The sequence below is a fragment of the Lipophrys pholis genome (genome assembly GCF_963383615.2).
Source record: "Lipophrys pholis genome assembly, chromosome: 2".
Lineage (NCBI taxonomy): Eukaryota > Metazoa > Chordata > Actinopteri > Blenniiformes > Blenniidae > Lipophrys > Lipophrys pholis.
In genome coordinates this window covers 15,978,292-16,003,265 of record NC_137636.1, presented here as the reverse complement: position 1 = coordinate 16,003,265, position 24,974 = coordinate 15,978,292, and the positions used below count along the sequence as shown (strand labels likewise).

The following is a 24,974-nucleotide window of genomic DNA, read 5'->3' as shown; positions in this document are numbered from 1 at the left end:
ACATATAAATGTATGCAAGGTAACTGTGTAGGAGGAGAACACACAGGAGTGAAGAGGTTGCCTAAACAGATTCTTTCTGACTCAAGTCCAAAGACTTTCTCTGTCTCAATAATCTTCTTCTACAACAAGAACGGTAAGAAGCTCGAACACACTCTACAAACAAACTAGCTTCCTCCTTTGATACATGGCAGGTCAGGTTACTCCATGATGCTGTATATAGATTGAACAACCAAGCCGAAGCTCTTTGAAGTTCTCCAAAAGCATCAAACGGGCTCTGAGCTGCTTGTGTTTCCATGGCAGCCTGCACTTTGGTGAGAATAAAGTGTGATTCACTCTGGAGACTTGCGCATTTCCAATACTTCTTCAAAATAACACCTCTCCCCCAAAAACCTGGGACCAAGACTGATTGTACATCAAGGTTGAGTCCACCTTCTCTCCATATACAAGATGTAGTATTGGAAACACCAAGTGTTCAGGCTGAGACATGCAGCAGCAGAAATGACAGTCTCCAGACAGTTGTGGTGAAACGGGGGCTGAGATTATGAGGTGAAACACTTTAATTATCAGTTCATCTGCAGCACCACCCTCACCTGTTGCTGTCAACTTTTAATCAGGGTGATAGTTTTGATAACTACATAGAACTCAAGAAAAGCCAGCTCAGCTCCGTACCTAGAGGAGCCAGGTGAAGTGGTTTCTACTTCCATCAGACCCGTCCAACAAGGACTTGGCCTTGAGGTCGGGTCATAACCCGCAGGAGAGAAGAGACAGCGTCTCTTTGGGTTGGAACAGTTTAGTGTCCACATTGCCAAGCTGGGGAAGGTTGTGAACGCAGTGATTTCTGTGCTTCTCAGCTCTCCTTACCACCAAGTAGACCGAGTACGGGAGTGGATGACTTGACCGTGCTAAACTCTCTGATCTACTAAAGTATTGATTCAACTCAATACTTTAACCAGTTATACATCAGTTTAAAATGGCCAAAACTGCCTCTGGTCCACTAAGCTACAGACATTTGTTTGTGGTGACTTTAGGGTGAAGATCCTTGAATGTGAGACAATTCTGCAAAAAGAGGACAAAGCAGCTTGTCTTTGTGGCACAACCGTGAAATTACTTCACAGGGAAGTCTCCCAGCTGAATGATATACTTCTTTTCAGCAGGTGACATTAGGGTTGTTAATAGTGCAGAGGACTCGAACAGCTTCCTTTTCCCCGCACATGGTCTTTTCAGTTTAGCTGAAATATTATTCAACCTGTTCAGATGCTTTTAAAACAAATGCTCGGATTTTTGCTTTTTGCTTTCAATGGAACATTGATTCTCAGTCAGCCAATAGTTTGGACATACAACAGCATTTGCTCAAACGGGTCTTTTCTGTATTACAATGCATGCACCAGCTCAATGATCAGTGCATTTCTGGTGAGTCAGGGTGCTGTGTAAAGGGAAAATTTATATTCTTGAGCCTAACAGCCTGCAATAAAATGTATTCTGAATAAAATGTTCATTTTCCTATATTTTTGTAGCAAACGGTGCCATGAGACATACTTTAAAATGGAGAAAGTGCTTTTCTTTGTGTGGCTGATGTGGAACAAGGCCTATTCTTCAAGCTTTTATTGTTACCGTGCTTTAGTTCTACCTTCCAAATACACTGATGGTGAAGGTGCAAATAAAAAGCAAATGTTTGTCGATGTACCACTTGAGTCTGCCTTCTGTTTCACCTACATGACCACATACAAACAACTTGTTGGAAGAGCAAAACACCATGTGGTATATTAGCATTTGCCATCTGTAAGTATTATAGGGACTACAGTTAGGACACATTGCCTGGGCCCAAGTTTTATCACAGCAGGAAGTAGGTAGAAATGCTTTCGGGATAATGAGGCAAGAGCATATATTGGGCCAAATGAGCTTCTATAGATGAAAGAACTAAATGTTTTTAATGCGACATTCCCAATTGTGTGACACATCCTCAGGACAAAAATAAGAAATACCGAGTACAAAAGGCACACATGTGTACTGGTAATAGGCATATAAAGAGGATTTGCTTTATTTGTGAAAGTCGATTTAATGTAGATAGTCTCATACGCAGAGTCAGAAAAAAATAAATTTAAACTGTGAAGGAAAAAAATAATCTTTCCAATTAAAAAGCTAAACAAATCAACTTTATTGTGTTTTTAAATATCATAGTTGATTCTTTTGAAGAATGTAAATTCAAATTATAAAAGCTGTTTTCTCGCTACTGGCACACAAAAAACAACCTATTACGGGCTCTTCAGAAGACACAAATTAATATTTTACACTATTTTGCCATGCTCGCCTAAATTCTTTTTTATTTGAACCAACTCTGCTTTGCTTAGTGTCTGTCTGACATCAAACACCATTCTAACATCTAACTGTGCGTTTCATTGCTAAATTGTCATAGCTTTCACTCCTCAAGTCAGACACCCGAGCAAGATGTTTTATTGGTTTGCATTTATGAGTTGGCGACTCGAGTGCACAGCACCTGGAAGTACTCTGCTGAGGAAACTCTTCAAGAAAAGGTTTTAACTCACACACAACATGAACTACTTTCATTATCAATCAATATGCCATCAAGCTTCTGGGTTGATCAATTAATCATACATCTATAAATCATGAATGGTATATTTATAATTTCTAAGTATTAATAATTTAACAATAAAAATGAACTAACAAAAATGGCAACAACCGATGATTGCTTTTATCAAAGGAAATGAAAAATCCCTAAATATTAATACGTCGTTGAAACGGCCCTCAATTAATTTACTATTGGCTGTCCTGCTTCATCTCGATCAACTGCAGGAATTAAGTGTTTGGTTATTGGCTTCCTTGATGAAAATGTGAATAAAAAAACTGAATGAAAAACAGCAAGGCCAGATGAGGTTATATTGGTAACCTGGAGAACAATCCTTTTTAATTTTACCTGACTTGTGGTACTGGAATGCAAACAAGGGACGATGAAACTGCATGTACTGTACATTTAGAGTGACGATAACGTTTCAAAAGTGATACAGGTATCATGTATTTTAGAAAGGACTTTTTTCAAGTTACGGTTACATCAATTCAAAACAAACATCCGAGCAGGACTTAAAAATAGACCCAGGCAAACCAGTGCTGTAAAATCCGTCCCATCTGCGACAAGACTGCAGACAAATCTTACAGCTGATGCATTGCCTTCAACAAACTATAAACACAGCATTTTCAAGTTTGCAATACAACAGTTAAACTTTGGGGGTCCGTTTAATTCCCTTTTTTCAACACCACCAGCACCACCAGATGCCTGTAAAAACACTGATTCTGCAGTTTACTCTGTGCAATTTAAGACAATCCAGCAAAACAACTCCGTCATAAACCCTTTCCTTATGAGGTTGAGCTTTTGCTGACACATTGTCAGAGAGGTGTTAACTAAGCCGATAATTTCGGTGGGTGTTCCCTGTGGCATCATCGTATTGAAGAATGAGTGGCACAGCGTTTGTGAGTTACATCAACTATGTTTTTCTTTCTATGTGTAAACTGATAAGTCTGACTAGCAGCTTCAGGAAAAACCCACAGGATTGTACCATCGCAGGAACATTTCTGTAATGTAGCTCCATGCAAAAGCAATACACTTACAGTGCACTGGCAAGCCACATAACACCTGCAGTGATGCTCAAAAAGATTCAGGGGCACGCTGTGCACGGGAAATGGACCGCAAATATAACTGGTGCACCAGAACAAGCATTTCACCTATTCTGGCAGTTAAAAAAAAGAAGCGATGAGATGAAACTATGGTTTGCCTCGCTGAGATCAAATCAATCATTCACACTGCACCTCCAATCTTTGCATTGTAGGCCACTCCGACTCCACAGACCCCGTTGTTTGCTACGGCTGCCACTTCTCCTGCACACCGTGTCCCGTGCCTGCAGAGGAGAGAGAACAAAAAGGTGAGAAGGAAACTGATTATCCTTGCACGTGTCATTCAGGTATTGACACAACATTTTCCAGAGTACATGTCAAACAAAGGCTACTTGTAAAATAATGTGCTTCGCATTACTCCGCGGTTGAGCAGCAGACTCAGACAAAACAAATACAAAGAGAATGATTCTTGGCCCAGATCTCTTTAAAACAAATCGGAATTCTGATTTAGAAATGAAAGAAAACCTCCAGTCAGTGACGAGTCCACTCTACATTATCTGTGGCCCTGTAGCTTTAATAACTTTGCAGAGCCTCAAGCCACAATTAAACAGAGTAAAATCAGGACAAGAGGACACGGTACCATCACATATGAGAAGAAAATGTGAATTATATTTTCACAATCGGTCTTTCATTAAGTCTGAACTCCTGTAGTGAAATATAGCTCCCGGCATCACGGTGCAGAGATCCACAAGGCGTCTGCAGAAGAGTTGATCACATTCCAGTCAGGTGCATCCCTCTGGTCTGCCAGATGGATATGCACTCTTAATGCCCTCCAAACAGTGGTGCAATCCCCTCTGAATTACAGCCATTCCCAGACAGGAATGCTGGATCCTGGGCAACACTGTGTTACATCAGGAAACAACAGACACAGAGAACATTCGCCACTGGAGAAACTATCTCAGCCAGCAGGCTTCCATTACAGCTCTCTGAGTAAGCAGCCAAACCAAAAACCAACTAATCAAAACACCATATCAGCAGTGAGTGACTGTCAGGCACTGATAAAAGCAGACTGGACTTGACGTCAGTACAGATCTGTGTACAGCCTGCCAAAAAGTGTCAAAGCTAGTTATTCATCAGAACTAAGAAATGCTTAATCCTGTCAATTGTGTGACCTTACGAGGATTTTAAACTCTGGCATAGAGGTCAGAGGTCACAAGTATCGTGACGGTATCCGTTTTGACACAACAAATTGAAATCTGCCTTCGAAGTTCTGGTGTCATTAAAAACACAGGTACAATGACAGACGGTTATTGTATTGTAATGAATTTGTTGCACTCTCCAGTTCCCGTTAGACACTGTGATGAGTTGTGGGGGCAAAGGGTAAAGTCAACACTGGCAGCACGTCTCTCACGTGTCGCAGGACATCCGTGAGATAGAAACAGTGACCCTGCTTTAGCATGCTGAGAGCAGACTGACTGCCAAATGATGAAAACATCCTGATAGTCACCAAAGTACACACAGAGAGTATTTGCACACAAATGTCATCGGAGCGATTTTCCAGGGAACCGTATCAAATTCCTGGCAGGGCTCAGCTGTTGTCCCACAGCATTCATGTTTGTGATGTAGCTGGTGATAAGCAGCAGCTCAGGTGTCTGCAATGAGATGCCAGGTATGCGCATACCTGTCCCTCCAGTGTTCATTTGAGCCTTTCTGATAGATTCATCAGAATCAGCTGATTCATGGGATACAAATGTTACCGAGATGAAGACCTCAGTTCCTGAGCCTCTTGATACAGGAACTAGATGCATAATCCAGTTTTTTGAGGATATTGTTTCACTGCTCTCCCTCACTTCTAAGGTCAACAAGAAGGCGAAAAAGGCCTGTGGGTTGTAAAAGCAAATCATGCCCTTGTATTCATTTATTCCGACTTAAAAAGGTATTTTAAAAAAAACCCAACTCAAAACATCATCATCCACAAGGATTAAGCCCCGAGAGGCTTCAATCCTCTGCACTGATATCAAGACGTGACGGTAAGAATGGGTGCTGGCTTTAAAACCATCCTCATTTCGATTGTTCTTAAGTTCTGAAAATAATGACTGGACATGAAACCAAACAAGCACTATGCCACAAGTGGGGGACTGAGTAAGCGAAGGCCAAAGAGGTGAGTTCAATGCAGTGCAAGACACCATCACATGAACAGCTCCGGAGATACAATTCACAGAGATTGTCTGCGACAACAAAGAGCTGCCTGTCACGACAAGCGCTGCAGTGTTCGCTCAGTTGTTAACAAGTCACACAGATTAATTAGTGCTGTAATATCAGCCTGATTTATTCTCTGACACATTGAGGCACTTTGTGTTACTAATTACCAGAGTTAACACTCAAATGAGCTCACTTATTAAAAAAAAACAATAATCCACTCTAATGTCAGAGGTCAAAAAAACAGTCAAGTAGCTACACTCCAGCAAGTTTTATAGACTTTTCAAGCTGACTATATCTGCCAATACATTATTTACTTTAGTTATATTTCCTTTGTTGTAGTTTATTTTATTTGATCTTATTTGCAATGCCCTTCCAGATATGCTTGTGTAAACCATGCACACAAAGAGACAATTGTAATCTTTTAAGCAAAATGTATTTTTATTGGCAAGGAATAGCACTGGAGAGGAGCTGGTAAACACACCAATCATCATATTGTCAACAACTCATAAAAATGTTTTCCTTATTCAATTGTGTGGCGACAGGCTAAACTTCAGTATGATAAACACCGCACCACTCAGATTCAGATTGCCTTTGAAAAGAGAAAAGAACAGACCTCGTGAAGCACAACAGTCACTTATTGCGAGGTTGTCCCACACCACCAACATTATGCAAACCATACGACTAAAGTGTACATACAGCCACTGCAGATAGCAGCGATGTTTTTCTCACCACACTGGTGAAAACCAATGCAGTATGAAAAACATGTGCTATTACTGAAAATACTTTCATGCCTGCAACTTGTCAGTCTTAACAGAATCACAACTGGAAACAGACTGACTTCTTGGAAAAAGAAATGAAAGGATCATCTTCGTAGAAACTTCAAAACACCTTTCATGTGTGATGTACAAAAACAGGGAATTCTTGCATCAGACATTACAGCAATAACAGTAAATTATGGTGAACAAAGAGCAATTTCAACAAAGTCTTGTTCCGATTACAGCGAGAACAAGCCCCATGGCAGACTCAAGGCGCAGAGAGTAACTCAGGTTACAGCAACTACAGTTGGCTGCAGGCCAACAGTGTAATCAGTATTCATACCCACAGCTGGCAGAACCATCACCACGGTACAAAACCTAAACTGCTTCCCTCTGGAGACTTGCTGAAGAGGCATGCTATTGTCATTCAGATGTATCCGTGGAAACAAGATCAAAGATTTGGAAAAAAAAACTAAAACAAAAAAAACCCTATTCATCCTGACCTTAACGGTTGAAACTGGGCATTTACTAAAAAATAAAAAACCCTGAACAAAGCCAGTTTTGTTAGTTTATTAAAATGTCATCCAAATACAGAAATAGATGTGCAGCATATACATCTCGCTGTCCTCCAGGGTCCAACATCCACACAACAGATATTTAAAAAAAATAAGGCTTTGAATGTGATTTATACATGTCAAGGCCCATCTAAAGTTAATCACAATCTTTTTAAGCTTTCACAAAAAATGTAAGCAAAAAATACCAATGTAATGCATTATTGTGAAATATGTGCTTGATTGACAATACACTGATCTATTTATATCTTGGCAGCCTCAGTGGTCACTCATATACAAAGCATGGCACAAAACACCTTTCATTCACTTGCTTTCTTTATCATGCGTTGGCTTAATTACTATAAACCATTGAGGTTCTTGAGGCTGCGGATCGAGGCATTTGCTGTTCATTAGTCTCTGGGCTGGACTGAACCTCAAAGGTAAATCTGAACAAGTGTTTTGCTGTGCTCATTCTTAAGTGTGTTAATGGTCCTGCCAGTTTACTAATGAGCTGGCCTCAAGGACAAAAAGTCCAGTGATTTTTATAAAGCACAGTAAGGAGAGGAATATGGAAGGAAAAAAAAAATCTGGGGATTAACACGAGGCAAGAACAAGATTAATCAGATTGCAGTACTTTTACAAAGTCCTTTATTCACTGTTAAGAGTTGAAAAGTTCAGAATTTATCAATTTAGTTAAGAACTGTCATCTATAATGCTCCAGAATTTCATCTTATTAATTTTCTATTCTGTACTGATAGTATGAAGTCAAGAAACTATGCCTGACACTACACATCGATACCAAGGACTAAAAGACTATTCCAACTCCACCAGGTTTGCTCAAGGAAATGCACATTTGGAAACCATCCTGATAGGAGTCTAGAGAAACCTTGGAAAAAGAAACATCAGATCACATGCTGTTTTAGATAAACATAAGGGTGAATGGTCCTCACTGCGGCCCGTATGCTTGGAAAGAAAGACAGCTTCATGGAAGAGAACAGAGCTGGGCTTTTTGCAGGGAACAGACACTTTCAGTGTTACACAACCTTATGCAGTTTCATTCCCGCCCACAGGTTGTTTACACATGCATCTGCAAAAACGCCACTGTAAAGCAAATGAAACAGGCAAACACACACACATGCATACACACATACTGATATTCCCCCTCTAAATTGGTCCGGCCACAAGAAAGAGCGAAAGCTGGGTGGCAAGAGATAAGGGCTGAGGTGAGCGAGGGTAGGAAAGAAGTGCAGCCAAACTGAAGGAAACATCAATAGTAAGTGTCTCAGCTGGGCTCTGGGCCACTGTGAGCTGCAAAAAGAGCTTAAGTGTGCCTTGGCGAAGATTTTGGATATGTGGTGCTGCACCGGAGGGATGTTCTCCCACATTTTCCACATGGAATTCCACCATTTAGCGTTTTGTTGATGGCAGCGAAAACATTTTCTGGCACTCGCACACCACTGAGCCGAATTAAACAGTGGTGACAAAGTGTTTGCAGCGTTTCCATTGTTTATCAAAACTTTTACTGGTAATTGTGTGTGTGGTTCAGACCCAAACAAATAAACTCTATTTTTAGAGTTGTGTTGCAGACCTTCTACAATCAGCCTGTGTATGTTTCACAGAGCCTTTAAGGCAGTGGTGCAGGATTAGCATACTCAGAATATGTTTGGATCTATCTGAAGCTCTCACTGTATCCCTCTGGCCTTCATATTGATTCTGCCAGCCCCAGGCGACTGTCTCAGTAGGAGCATTTGATTTTCATTCATGCCTGACTATAATCTTCTCTGTCCATCATGAGTAATCAGGATGAGTCTCAAGTTAAAGAAGCCTTCCAAGCCTGTGGCCCCACAAACAGCAGATTACAGCAAGTGAGAAATTAAATTCAGAGAGGACTCCGCCAGCGAGATTGAATGAAGACCAGGAGGGGCCATTCTGAGCCAAAAGATTTGCTCTTTCATTAATGCTGATGAAGTTAATTCAATCAATTCTCTGCACGACATCACTCTGGTGGTAAACAACTCCTAATGCTCTCAGCAGATGCCCTGCAACAAAGCTGTTTTCTTCACACCCCACCGTAATCGTGGCGTGGCCTTACTCTTTTTACCCAAAGCATAAAGCTGTCCTGCAGTCCCCTCCATGTTTTCAGAGGCCAAATCAAATCAATGTAGAAGAGTAGAAAAAGTTGATATTATGGACAACAAAAACAACAACAAATGACATTTAAGTAGATTTGTTCTCATAATTGGAGCAGCTTGACTTAAGTATGAATGGGAAACAGCCATCAACCAATCGAGATGCTGATTATCGATTATCTGACAGCGACGAGAACAAATTAATGTAAAACAAATGAAAAGATTTCCTGACATGTCTTATCTTACTTTCACTCCCTCCAGATACGTTAAGTCCCCACCATCACAGAAGAAGAAGAGAGCACAGAAATACACCAAACAGAAATACAGAGAAAAATATGTCACACATCTACCTGTTGTCATTAAGTTGTGTGTATCGAGGCTGAGGATCTGGATCACCGTCATTTACATCATAACTGGCATCCGGATCCTATGAAAAACACAAAGCAAACTGTGATGAGTGAAATGCATTAACTGCAGGATTTTATTTGTTTGGTCCATCATCTTGAATGATCTTATTTTTCTTGATACAATAATAAAAAGAAAACTAACACAAATTCTTGGTATGGAGAAACGTTAATGGATCAATTATTCTGTTTAAGTAGAGAAAGATGATATATTCAATTCAAAATCTGTTAAAAAGAATTTTCAGCTGCAGCCATAGCTGTGATAAATGACTTATACTCACGTAGTTCTCACTTAGGTCAGGATGGTTCTTCTCTATTCCATCGTCCAGTATGGAGACCACAACACCTTTACCTGTGTAGCCCAACTGCCACGCAGCTTTGGCATTCAAGTCACGGTGGTTGTTGTTGTACTAAAAATGAAGAAAGTCAGTGAGTTAGATTCAATTGAATTATCGAAGAAACACTTGTGTGTTGGTAAGAACATGGTTTCAGCTACACCGGGAAGTGCTTACTTAAAAGGTCATTTTTGAGAATTTAATGAAGAGACTTCACGCAGGCATCAACGAAGAATAAAGTGCAGCTTTTTGAATTTCAGCCATTAGCCCATAGTGGAAGATGCCACATCAGGTGTAATTACTTCATTTCTGTCAAAAAGTGGATGTATTTTGAAACCATCATCACCAGGCTTGCATTTATTATTAATACCACACAAAGCACAGCGATGATGAAGGGGATGATGGCACATAGCAATCATTCTGTATTCCTTTTGATTGGCTTCGACATTCAACTTGACCTTTTGTCAAACGCCATGTCTTTCTTTTCACTTCAAAGCTTTTCTTTTCAAAGTGCACCATTAAAATCTAATGTGTCTGATGTACCATTCATTGTTTTTCCTCTCAGATTTCAGGCCCTCGTGAGTGCAGTTCATCACACTGAATTTGGTTTGTTCCTTAACCTTGTAACGCCATTGACACTTAAAACCATCAGAACGAAAATCAATTACAACTAAAAGTTGTGATCTGCAATGCTGACTCAGATTGAAAAAGCCCTTTTGTGGCTGACACACTGAGTGAATAATAAATCTGAGAGGCATGTACAAGGTTTCATTTCCAATATTGCTCACAAACTCATTCCTCTCCCTTCCTCTTTAATGTCAAGGCGCACTGACTTCTAGAGGATGTGCAGCTAAAGATCTCTTCTTTAAGACTTGCCCATAATCTATCAATGAAGAAAAGATCTGTCTCGTCAACTACGTGAATATCAGAACAACATTAACTGTTCAGTGTAACAGCAGATGGTGATCATTAGCGTCCGTCCATCAAGGGCACCCGACCTACCGGCCCACCCACACCCTCCTCTGGCCAGCCAGGTTCAGATTTAATGAGGCTTGAACTTCTTTAGTGCAGGAAAAGAGCAGCAGCATATTTGTGCAACCCCACAACCGTCACCATAACTCTGCACTCATGAATATATGCCACAACTGCTAAACAAAATGTATTTCAATAGCTTTGTTTGTCGGAGACTTCTCAAGGGATCAGGGTGATCATGTCAAAACAGCTCAAATCCAGAACTTTATTTATTTATTAAATTTTTTTTAAAACAATGTTAGGGTATTAATTAATCCCTGCAAATGTAACTCTTTAAAACTAGTAGACATCATTTTGGGCTCTGGGGAGTTGTGTGGTGCATTTTTATTACCATCTGACATTTTGGAGGCTAAATAATGATGAATAAATCTATTGACAAACAGTAGAATAATGAGCACGTATTACACAGTAAACATGCCCATATGAATCACATGCAGGTTTATCCAACTGGTAAATTTCAAATAATCCAAACGTGACAGAATGCATGACAACAATTGGTACAAGTTCAACCAGAAGGGCCCCATGATATTTACAATGCAGAAACTGAAGATAGATTGAACACATTACAAAAATAAGTATTTTTTTTTCTTTTTCCCTTCCACATTTTAAGAGATTTGTGAGCAGGTAGACTGCTGGCCAAAAGTTTATGCACGTTGCCTGGTAACTAAGTTTCCAATCTTCATGTTCGGTATGCCAATTTGCCTAATATATGCACAAGTAAAACTCAGAACAAAAAGAATAGTCTCTGGTAGGCCAACCAAAAAACCAGAAACCCCAAAAAAACAAAAGAGGCTGAACAATATCCCAAGGCTTGACGTGCTTGGTAGTGTCGAGAGTAAACTATAGGTAATCTGGCTATTAAATTAAACAATTTCAAAGCAGAATTCCACAAAAAAATAAACAAAACACAATTTCATAGAGCCTGTAAGATGGCGGAAGTGTTTCACGGGTTTGTCAAGATACCACCAACAGCAGCTTGAACAGAGCAAATTGAAGTACAGCCATTTTGAACAAGTCATGATGCAAATCTGTTTTGTAACTCCATGAATCTTCATCTGCCTGGAGCAACCTTGTCGTAATTGACGGAAGAAAAGAGCTGAGCAGAAAACCTCAGGAGCTGTTACTGCCGCTTTTAACAGGCCAATGTATCAATGACATTCTTTGAGTCAAATGTGAAAATCAATCAACTAAAAACAAGTGCACTTTCAAGATGAGTCACCTCTGCTTTCCATCTTTGTTGCTGTGCTGTTTATGGAGTGAAGTAAACCATCCATTTCTAGAAGGCTGCTGCTCAGCATTCAAAGGTGCTCTGTATACTGCCTTCCAGAAGTATTGCAACAGTGAGACCAATCCCTTTGTTTTTGCCTTAGACTAAAAACATTTGGGTTTGCCATCAACAAAATCAATACGAGACAAACACAGCAACATCTCAGAATTTAGTCCCATTCTCATTTAATCTGGATCTGAAACACAGTTCCGGAGATACCATCTTTTGTCTGAACCCACCAGTTTTTCTGAGCACAATTATTAGAACATGCGACTGAGAGGTCCGTCAATAATACGCATTGATTATTCAGACAATAAGAGGCACTGTGCAATTATCGTGAGAGGCGTAACCAACATGAAAAGCCAGACCTACCTAGCAACCTATTAAGATCTGTTTATGATCCCAAACCCAGTGGAGGTAAGGTCATAGCTTCTTCTGGCGCAGGCTCATTAATCTTAGGTTAAGATGAGTTAGTCAGTCTCCAGAACATTCCAGAGGAGACAGAATGGAGAGACATTTGAAAGAGGCTGAGGTGAATACAGTAACTGGAAAATAATCACTAAAGAAGAATGCAAAGGTTAAGAGATGCGAATTGGTCACAGGCGTGATGCAGTTAGTATAAGCAAAGGATTTGCAACTTGATAATAAGTCTCAGAATAAGTCAAATTAAATGTAATTTATTTTAAGTTTATCTGTTCCAATTCATTTTTTGGACTAGAAAAAATAATGGGTTGAGACAAAGGTGATATCTTCTGAACGGTTTATCAGATCCAGATGGAAATCCAAAGCTGAGAAGTTGATCTTTTATCTAATGTCAATTTTCTTTATAGCAAACCCAAATGTTTTGAAGAAACAGCAAAAACAAAGAGATTGGCCTCACTGTACCAGTACTTCTGGAGGGGAGTGTAGGAAAATGCTTTACCTCGCTTGTTTTGTAGCTCAGCAGAACTATCATGGTTAAGTAAACTTCAATAATGATCATACTCACAAGGTACCATTGGTCTTTGAACTTGGGATCTACAGGCTCGACAAAAACATCCCTCTTTTTCCTCCGTTTCACCAGCTGTTGCTCTGCCCAGCTCACCTGAACAAACAGAGCACAAACAAAGGAGAATAAAATAAACAGATGAACTGGGGGGGGGGGGGGGGGGGTTCCAGAACAAAGGAAATATACACGTCAAATGTCAAAGATTAACACATACATTTAATAAAATTGGACAAAGTATAATTGTGCCAACTGTGAGTGTCACCATGTCAAATGAATTAATAGAGATCCCATAATTCTCAGCTGGATTACAGTAGACAGAGTGTGATTAGAGGCGCAGGGGCATCATGGACTCTTCACTAATGAGACTCGCTGATGAATTCCCGAGCAGCCCCGAGACTAATTAAAATTGCTGCTTGGTGTAAAACGCCATGCATCAGGAATCCTTTCATGCTTACAGGTACACGTATGCAAATTAACGACACACGACACTGAGGTATGATTTCAGCACACGTCTAATAACCGTCTGCATCAGGCTTTCATTATGTGGGCGCGCCTGCAGAAAGTGTTGACAGAAGCAGAATGCACACCGCGAAAATAAGCGCGCATCGTACTCCCACCGCAGGACTGCGCCTCGTGTAAAGCAAATCACCCAGGTCGGTGAGCGGAGAAAAATTGTTTTGAGGAAGAAGATAGAGAACTGCCTGCTGCAAGGACGGAGCAGCTGATGTGAAGGACACCTAAATCATGGCGCGCCTCTCTCTCCGCCTCTGCAGATCACCAGACACAGGAGGGAAAGATGAAGACAAGAAATTAAGGACACACTAACTGTTACGCTGAAGTGTTGAACACAACACAACAATAACATAATGGAAGAATTTCACTTGAAGCGACCGAGAGGTTCGGCTGCAAAGTTAATGAATGAATAAATCAATCAAAATGGAAGAGATGTTTATCCTAAGATTCCTCCAACTCCCATTGAGAAGTCAGCGCAATGAGGAGGTACTATGGCATTTGAGGAACATTGGAGACATACTTAGGGCACAGGGAGTGACACACTTTCAGGTCACATAAAGTCGCAAAGCTGTTGGTGTCAAAGAAATAGAAAATATGTCAAAACAAAAGTTTTTCCCACTAAAAGGTGCAGGCATTATTTTCAACCTTCAGCTGGTCATCAACATTCATGTGTATTCTGTCATTGCTGGAAAAGAAATAACAAGCAAGTTATCTCTTTTTGCAGCCAAAAGATTGCAGCACAGATGAACAAAACAAAAACCCACTTTCACGCCATTTTGAATCTGACAGTCTCTTCTGTGTACACACTCAAAAAAAAAAAACATTGGAATATGTCTAAGCAAATAAAAAGAGACAATATAACTTCTATTTTTCCAGCTTTTCAAAAAAGATAGGAAATCTTATCTCCCACATATGGAAAATTAAATGTCTGTTTCTCACTGCCAGCCCATTTAATTCTGCCAAACTCAGTTGGAAGCTACAATGAAAAAAGAAAGAAAAGATGGTAAATCATTCTGTAGTCAAATATTATTAAAGCTACTTTCCCCAACACTGATGTTTCGATTTTTTTAAAATAAGCATATGACTTTTCAAAACACTGAGTTCAATATCATCAGTTACTTGCTACATTTCAGGGACGAGTTGCTGTGTCAGACATGGCTTTCCCACAATGACAACCCACATTAATTATCTAGAGAGATAATAGGGGTTGTGTCAGAACAACTTGTGTTAGGCTTTTTGTATAAACAAAAGAGCATTCTTGACTAAAGTGAATTATACTGTCAGAGAAACTAAGACTTGGTTGTGCGAAGTGTCTAAATACTGCGACAGTCTACGCTTCAATCATGGAAAAAACCAACTACTTTGTCCTGCGTCATCAGGCGATTTGTGATTTCCCCTTTCCTACTTCTTTATCTGTTTTTCAATCATACATCAAATCTTGGTTTCACACACGTAGAGCGGAGGTCTGTATGGTCTTTCATTTCCATGCCAACTGTAAATGTGTAAAAGAATTCTCAAAAAACATCACACGCAATCTTCTCGTCTGCAGCACCACAGGAAGTGTATGTGGGAAAAGATTATCACACCTGTGCAGTGCACGTAGTTTTGTGTGCATCAGATCAGCTTCTTAAGCCATCGCGTTATCACCAAAGAACATGATGTAACTTTTAAGTTGCTGTGTTCGGCACTACCCTACACTCAAAAAACCATCCAACTCAGAGACACTAATCATTCCATTTTTGACAACGTGGCGGCTTCTAGTCACTTGCTTGATTGGTACTATTATAGAAATGTTACAGTGTCTAACAAAGTGCCCTGGGATAACAAGTCTGGCAGGGGGGAACACCCACAGGTTCGACTGAGATCACCAAAAAAGGCACAAAATTCAACCCAAGAAATCTGATTCATCCCTTCGGGGTGTAGTTGTTCATACATGCAATTTATTTTTGCGAGATCTTTCACAGGACTTGTGGAGAGAATACCTTTCCTCACTATATATTCAATATTGGAGAAAACTCTGAGCAGAATGTGAAGGAGCACACGCCGGCTGTCACTGCTCTCCTGCCTGCTGAACACTCTACTGCATTCATCAGCATACCTGGAGAAAACCCATGCAAGAAGAAAACATGCAAACTGCAAACAGAAAAGACTCAATTCTGGGACATTGAAGAGTAGATCAGTAGATTAACGTGAAGCATGGAAGTGCCGGCGAACGAGCAAATTCAAAAGCTGTATTTTCCTTGTAAAATCGAAATCTAGCCACTCATCAATTCGCCCATTAAAGTCAAAACTCATCTAACTACACCGCAATAAGATGACTGCTCAATCAAAGCTCAGACATCCAACAAACATATCACGAGCTACAACTTCTGCAGCCTTCAGCTGCAGGCATTTCAGTAACACTAGTGATTTCCCGCTATTTTGTGCAGCCAGTCATATTAATGTCACAAACAGTTCTTAGAAATGTCAATCAGAATGGAGCAAAGATGGTATTTTCAACTAATTATTGTACTAAAGCGGACTGTTTTAGTTCCAGTGAAGAGGAAATAATGGGACAAATCAGACGGTCTAGGTCTGTTTTTAAACTAAACACACGGCAAGCGTGCAGTGAGTACAGAGTTACAGAAATATATTCTTGGCACCTTACTTTATTTACCATCATCATCATTTTTAACACAGCATGCCAGGACTAATGTGGCAAAGAATCTTCTGAAGTAACACAAGAAAGAAAGTTGTCTCCAAACTTATAAAATAGCAGAAAAATAGATTTCCGCTTTTGGTGTAGGTGTAACAACAACAAACATTTCCTATATCTGTTCTGAAAGATTCATATGAAGAGTCTTTTTCAAATTCTTTAATAATCCCAAACGTGGGCAAACAACATTTTTTTAATCATAAATGGGCTTTGAAAATGAAGAAGTGTGTCTATCTTGTACACCCAGACCGAACCAATGCACATCTAATGTTCAAAAACAGGCTGCTCCGGCTCATGTTTAGGTGGACGAGAGTCCTATCTGCTTAATGCATTGATTTCCCACCAGAGCTTTTTTTGCCCACCTACTGCTTTGTCCTACTTCAATATAAAAAAAAAAGTCCCTTTAAGGCCAAAGACTGGATCATTACCATAGTGGAATACATTGGCAACTAGAGCACAGTTCAACAGCAATGTCATTTCTATTTCTGCGCAGGCTTGTTTTAATGTTACAGCAGATAGTATTATGGCCCGCAGTGATTAAACCTCATATTGTCAACAAAATGACAATCATGTTGTGAAATTCAGTATTTCTGGAGTCACTCAGTGCTGTGCTATGTCTGCCTTTTTCTCTTTTACTGTTCAACTAACCAGACAAAAACACTGAAGCGAAGTAAAGTGCCCACACCAACAAACCAGATCAACAGCAGAATAAAAGTGAACAGTGGAAAGCATGGAGGAAGCAGATAGACCCAAGCTTTAAATCTTCAGCAGACCCTATTAACGGGGCTCTGTCGTCAGTCTGTGAGATCTGGCACAGCTCCAGGTGCTTTTGTAAGTAATTAGAAGCGCTTCAAAAAAAGGTTTACCGAGTCTTTTGTTCAGGCTTCGTCTCAATCAGTTTAAAAGCCGGGGACACGCTCTGTATGGCTTCAAATTCCTGTTTTTTTTTTATATTTTAGCAATATCTTTGTTTGAGTGAAATGTGAATCCTGATTGGCTGCGTACCACTTTGATAAAGCTGTTACAAAAATATGTTGATGTTAGTGTGAGGGGATAAGGGGATGATTTAAGAAATCTGCAAGCTACTGCAGAGATTTAAAAGTTCCCTTGATAAGACAAACAACAAAAACAAAATCTGGTAAACCACCGACCAGCCGCCCTGACTCTTCTTGAACATACAGGAGGACCTGAAACTGTAACGCTCCACTTTCTCTGAGGTGCTGGGGGAAAAAAGGAATTCAACAACAGGAAATGAAGCCACAGTGTCAAAGGAAATCCCAAAGTGGGAGGTGGACCCGTTCTAGCTTGTACGCAAACAAACCCTACAGAAGTTGCTCTATTCCCCGCCTGCACCTGTACTGTGCTCATGGTCAGTGATAAGATAGGGTAATAACTTCTGTTTTGGTGTCTGTTTCTCCAGAAGCACGTGAGTGAATCTAAATACAGATGTATATCTATATTCTGAAATGTGTATTGCCACTGTATTTTTTTTTCCCATAATAAAAATCAGGAAACACTTTACAGTCAATGCAGTTATGCTGCGATCATCTTCAAAGATGACAGCAAGACAAAGTGAACATTAATATGAAAGCATTGAGAATAATGTGAATCATATCTAATTGTTTAGCTCAAGTTGGGAAACAAATAACAGCTCCTCTACGGAGTTAAAGAGCCTGACCAAGTCCCATGGAGGCAGCAAACGAAGCAACAGTCATTTCAGATCTGTTTCTCACTGACACCCGCTGAGCTCTGGGTCGGCTACCTGTCAAATGCACCACAGGTTGTTTAGCTCTTTGGGTGAATGTGCTCCTAAAGCCACAGTGTTGTCAGGCAGTGACCTATAGAGGAGCACAAATACATCACAGCCAGCAGTTCCAAATCATTATTTTCACATTGACAGTGCATGTCAGGGAGGAATACAGGAGAGACTTCTCTGGATTTCTTTTTCTGTTTTGTTCCAGAATAATGTAAGAGTTGAACAGTTGCTCTAAAACACTGAAAACTTTAATTGAACTTTTGTTGTGAAAATAAATCAGCTGAATTTAGTCCAAACTCTTATCATAACTGAAATAGAAAACAAACTAATGTAATTTCCACAATTTATTTTTTAAACTATAATTGTTGGTTACTTTACAGATTAGGCCAGTTGCTGACTAATTGGAGGTTTAATGGTTCATTTCTCACTTTTCCTGACAACGAAGACCAAATCACTTGTGACGGTGAGAGAAGCATTGTGCATGGCCACCTGTCGCCATCAGTTGCGGACTGTGCATGCATGTGCATGTGTCCATAAATCGCTGTGTGTGTGTGTACACGTGCGTGAGAGGACACAAACTGGAAATGTTTTACATTTCAAAAGAAATGCTGATCTCGTAAGGATGGATCGTTTAAGCTTCTCACATTTAAAAACATTGCTGCTTTGCTCTGACTTTATACTAACCAATTCAGACCAGAAGCAACAACTGTGCACAATTCTGCATGACTGGATGTGAGGCTTGTGTGTTTCTTCCTTTGGGAATACATGCAGCACAATTTTGCCTTTTCCTACATGTATTTCAATGAATCATGAAGAGTTTCAGTGGTCTCGGGCCTTGCAAACGATGGCATCATCTGAACTGTGTTCAGTGCACTTACAGTCCAATAGGGAAAAGCACACACATTTTTTTCCTTAGATAGGAAAGTCAAAACAGATGAATAATGTGGTAGGTTTTGGTACATGCTCCAAAATGTTCATATAGAAAAAACATTTCCAATTTGTCTTTCTTGTCATAAAAAGACTTCCATTTCAGGTGCATTTGTTTTGATGCTATGAGCTACTTTCTTGCTACTTTCAGTTGTTTGTTAATCATACTGGAAAAAGATTTGTATTCATAATATCCTTTTGTTCAAGGTTTTTCTATTTGTGTAGCTTCACAAAAGTGTTTTTGAAATTTCAGAGGTTTAATGAAAGGGGCTACTCTTTAAAAATGCAGTCATACACTCTCATCCTCAGCCATGAATGTTAATTTCACACTCTTTCCTTTGTCCTTCCCAGTGGGGTAGGACACGGACTCATTTTCACACGAACCTCAAACTCTATTGCAAAACACTCACAAAATGTGATATTTCAAATTAGATCAGTCAAGGAGGAAGAACTGGGGCCACAGAGGGGCAACGTGTGTCTGGGGAGTATCTACAGAGAAGCAAAGGTTCACCATTGGAGTACTCGGGTAAATGTGGCTCGTCTGATACAGCCTTTACAAGAAGATGATAGATGGCCAAGGGTTTGACCTTCTACCTTGCAGCTATGCGCTCTAATTTGTTTTTAATAGAGCCTTTTATTCCACTGGTCAGTTAGTGAGTAAACAAACTCAAATTATCAACTGTATTTGAAAGATTCAACACGTTTTCATTGTATTTTCAAAGGACAACGTAAACTTTAAGACTTTATTACATTTCTCAACAGCTACAGATGAACGATTCTAATATATTGTGGTTCAATAGGAGTTTGCATGTTATTCCTTCACGTTCATGGGTTTTGTTCATGTGTTTGCACCTGTGCTGGAGCGGTGAGCCACCCAGGCAGAAGAGGTATGACCAAGTCAAGGACGAACCAGACTTGTGGAGGTTCACAATTGTCTTCCTGATATCTTGCCAGATTTCTTCTGATTTCCGCATGATGTCAAACAAGGAAGCAGTGTGTTTGAGGAGTGGCCTTAAAAAACATTCCCAGGTGAGCCTTCAAATAACTCTGACGGTGTCAGTTAACCTTTTAGAAGCTTCCAACGCAATGACATCATCGGGGCTTTGTCACATAGTTTAAGGACATAGCAATCTTTGTGGAATTAAACTTTTTACTTTAAAGAATGTAATAAAACATTCTCTCAGAAATTCTCTCTCTCATTATTGTGGCATTTAGCAAATAGAAATACTTTTGGGAGTCCTAACTGACCTAAAACAGGAGAAGTTTAGACTGATTTAACTTCAGACAGTGAGAAAAAAAAGGGGGGGTTATGTGTCTTTTTATACAATGTATGTAAACTTCTGGTTTCAACTGTACAGGAAATGCAAGTATTCTTCCCAACTGCAAGAAACAAGCTCATCCACAGCATCATCAATGCACACTTAAAAAAGCATAACATCATCAAAACTGATGATTGCCGCCCCTAAAATAACATTCTTACCTTGGGATCGTTGAGCAGACGGATGTGGGTACCCCTGTGTTCAGAAAGCGACCGCTTCACCACCGTGCGATGCCGAAAGTGATAATAGTCACCAAAGACCTACAAAGACAAAAGCAGTACGATCCATTGTCAAAATAGTTTTTTTTTTTTTTTATACATCTTTCTTTTTCTCTTTCCTCTTATTTTTTTTGTGTGGTAACTCAGGGATTGTGGGAATAGTTTAGGGTGCGTTAGACAGATATGAAATATTGCTTTGAGACGGAACTGCTGTTTACTATTACTGCCCTGTAATTTTGCCCGTTTTGTTCTGTGCAAATCTCAATACAGAAATTTTGAATAAAAGGTTTGTGAAATGTGTTCTCTCAAAAACCTCTACATATGATAATAGTTGCAACGAAGTATGAAATTACTCTGGTCACACTAGTTGTACTTTTTGCTACTAGTAAATCACAATTTCTATCAAAATTACTGAACCATTGCAGACAGGGTAATGGGGGGGGGGGGGGGGGGGGGGGGGGGTAGGAAACAGACGACAACACACGTCTGCAAGAACAAATAGCACATGTTGCTGTTGATTGAAAATTATTTTGACATGACCCTACAGGAGCTCGAAGACATCCGACCTTCACACGTTACACTGTAAATCTAATATCATTTGCAACTATATTCAGAGGGATCAATATTTTCGAATCAAATCATTGCGAGTCCCAAATCTTTAAAAAAAATGTTTTGTCAATTTCTCTGTTAAAAAGCGACATATTCTGTTTAATAATTCCCTAAAATTTTGCATCTGCAAAGTAAAAATGTTTCCATTTTGCAGTGTTAATGCAAGTCATGCGAATGGGAAGTATAAACCAGTAAGAAGAGCTGCATTTCATTAAGATAAAACTATTTCCATATTTAATGTGGTGAACTCAGCTCACCCTCAAACAGCCTCCCTTTTGGGCACCGCCAGCTCAACTTACACATTACCCTGTGGGAAATCCTATACGCGACCCATAATCCACATCGCTCAGTCAGTTAATAGAGTATAATTGAGGTCATTAATATTGAGCAGTGACACACTTAACTTCAGAGAGTATGTGGACTGGTAAAATGAGGAACTCTTCAAGGCCCAGCAGAACAGTTACAAAGCGAATAATATTGTATGGTGTGAATTTACACGGGTGCTAAATCTATTAATTGATTGACAGCGTCCTGTTATATTTTAATATTTCAACAGTTAAAAAGATAAAAGTGTCTGGCTTCTCCATCTTACAGTCAATTTGATTTTATTACTAGTTCTCCTCAGATCTTTAGGGCTAAAGGCATATCGATGGATAAATCCTATAAAGTATGTTTGGGTTTTTTTTCCATTTGGGAATCCAAATGCAACAAGAAATCAAACTTATTCAAACTTCTGTTGTGAAATTAATTTGCTGTTCAGAATTTTTCATTATTTCACAAAAAAAGAAAATAGGGAAAAACAATCAGACAGTCATACGGAAGATTACTGCAACACAAAATTAACATGATCATCAGCTGCATAAACTTATGCGAAGTTGTGATGTTCAAAGAGCTTAAAAATCTGAACAGGACTTTTTTGTGTCTCATCGCAGGCAGATTTAGAGCTCAGGTACTGCAGTATGTACTGCAACATTCCTTCATTCTAAGAGGCACCGCTCAATCCCCCTGAACTTTTGCTCCCATTTATTCACAGTAAACAGGACGATTCCAGCCGGGCTGACACAAAAAGCCCCTGCACACACAGACAGCAGACAATAGCGAGGCAATAGCCATGAAGGAGGGGTCACTTTACAGTGGCATTGAGCTCAAAGGTGGTACTACCAAAACCACGAGTCCGTGTATGTCTGTGCGAGTGAGTGTGCAAAATCATTAAAGAACGAGACCGAAGAAAAAAACGTTGAATATAAAGGGGGATAAAACACTGACATCCAAAGGCATTAGCTGAATCAACAGACCCTTTTCTGAATAAGAGAAGTATAAAAGCAGGACGTGAGCCCATTGTGTCTGCCCAGATAACAGCCTGGAAGGCTTGACAATGATCAAAGACATGGGAGGAGACTCGCAGGATCTATTAAGCAACACTGAATAACACCAGTGCAGGTGAAAAGATTCACTTTAAAAAAAAAAGTGCACTGACTGTCAATGGGCCCATTCAGACATTGTTTTAAAGATAATCCACCACAGTTAACACAACACACTGTTGGTTAAGCATCTTCCATTTTGAGGATTAGTAAGATATTTCACAAACTGTGTTGACGGAGGAGAATATTATCTCCAAAAGCGCATCATTATAGTGAACAAACAAGTTGTGGTGTGCACATGCAGCATCTTTCAAAAAGTGATGACAAGCCCTCTAAAAACACAAGTCGAGACAAAGCAACAGAGATCTGTTCTAAGACACAAAAACACCCTTGCACAACATCCACACACACACACACGCACACGCACACGCACACGCACACACACACGCACACACACACGCACACGCACACAGGTCAACTCCCCTAAAAGCTGCTCGAGTGTTGCGAAAATGTGCGCGAACACACATACTTGCCTCACTCAACAAAATGACGCCCATTTGTCGTGCTGAACGTCTAGCCTGCAGCTTAACCATCATCTCGCAATCAGTAGCAGCACTTGAGAGCGTATGTTTTCGACAATTTAATCTGAAGACCACATTGTTTCAGTGATGTTTAACTGCTTTCCACTGGAAAAAAAAGTCATTCACGACAAAGACATTTAGGTGGGAAAATGATGTGGAAACACGGATCAGGTCTTTGGAGTGACCATTACTGCTGATGATAAGCCGGGCGCTGTTAGAGCGGAACAGGCTTAACCGGTGCTCACCAAGTGGCCTGTTGCTGAAGTGAAGCATTAATCCATCAACCTCATTAAAATGCATGATAACAGACAGTGGAAAATTACTGTCTGCTGGTTTGTTTGCGTGTTTGCTCCCCACCCGCCTGCTAAATTTACCTGGTGGGAAAGCACTTATCAAAAGGTCTGGTGTCTCATCTCTAGTGATTGTTGACACAATTATGTTTTACAAAGAGCCAAACAATGTCTGGAGACAGATTGGGGAAGAGGTTTAGAGCTGCAATACAAAGATAGGAGGCTGTTTTCCATACGTAGCCTCCAACATTAGGCACGCCAGTGGATTTCAAAATTTCCATTTGAGGAATTCATAACATAACATCGGTTTTGAAACTTCTTTTATGGTACTACATTTGATTATAGAACACCATGGCACACAGCCCGTTTTGCCTCAGTGAATTTAGATGGACTGAATAAAAATGAGACGTGATACAGGCTCCTGAAATAGTTCAGCAAGTTGTTTATATCATCAGGCAGGAGTCTAATTATTCTGTGGCAAAAGGGTAGGACAGGGCCACGGACCGGCACAGTGGCAGCCTGACATAACAAGCAGTTTTGTTTAAAACATGGTGGAGCAGCCTGAGCTGCCGACACACCTGAAAATGGGATTGTACAACTGGCCTGCCTTTCTGGTAAACTAAATGTAGTCATTACACAGTATCTGCTCATTATTTTTCCCACCCTTATTTGTCCTAGCATTCGCTCTGTCTCAGTGCTCATAAACCTGTTTTTCAGTCATCTGTGGTCAAATGGACACACATGTAAGTGATCTGGTGGAGAGAACACATCGAACACAACTTGAAATACATTATTAGGTTTACAAAGCCTTAAAAGGCAAACTTCAGCTACTCTATTTATCAACACACTATTCTCTCTCAACAAGTCCACATTCCCCCGCTGTTTATACAGTAAATACAGATTATCGTTGTTGGCACAGTCCATCATTCACCTCGATTGTTCGAAAAAAAAAAAAAAAAAAAGTTTGGTTAATTAATCTAATGGTGTTGACAAAAACAAGCAGATTAAAATGGATGGTGAAATATGGGACATCTGAGTTGCAGGGACAACAAATAAGTTCATTATTTACAAGGATATAGAAAGCTGACATCTTGTTTAAAATTCATAAAAAAAAGTATGACTTCAAGCTCTGATAAAACATAAAAAAAAAAAAGAGAGTGCCAAGTTTTGTGGCAGCCTCTGGGCCACTGTGCAAAAAAAACAAAACATGATTTGCTGCTTTGGGAATTATTAACCTTCTGGGCTCTCTCCGGTCATGGAAGACTGGGAAATCACTTGGGCGGATACTTTAGTTTGTTGCCCAAAGGCTACAGGTTTTCTAAAACCGAGATGGTGTTTCTGTTGTGACAAATGCATTGTATGTTCTGTGCTCAAATTACTCTTGTCTTTAAAACCCTTTATGGTGTGGAATAGCAGGA

The 24,974-nt window shown here is 39.9% G+C and overlaps 1 protein-coding gene across 2 annotated transcripts in view; it reads right to left on the bottom strand.

Moving 5' to 3' along the window:
* furina (furin (paired basic amino acid cleaving enzyme) a) overlaps positions 1 to 24,974 on the bottom strand; it is an 81,568-nt gene that overhangs the window by 17,152 nt on the left and 39,442 nt on the right. For both annotated transcript variants that reach the window (XM_080458376.1, XM_080458377.1), the window contains exons 3-7: positions 20,659 to 20,757; positions 13,288 to 13,383; positions 9,947 to 10,075; positions 9,612 to 9,688; positions 3,820 to 3,908 (exon numbers count right to left, since the gene is read on the bottom strand). In XM_080458376.1, coding sequence (XP_080314502.1) covers positions 3,820 to 3,908; positions 9,612 to 9,688; positions 9,947 to 10,075; positions 13,288 to 13,383; positions 20,659 to 20,757 — 490 coding nt within the window. The remainder of the gene's footprint in view (positions 1 to 3,819; positions 3,909 to 9,611; positions 9,689 to 9,946; positions 10,076 to 13,287; positions 13,384 to 20,658; positions 20,758 to 24,974) is intronic.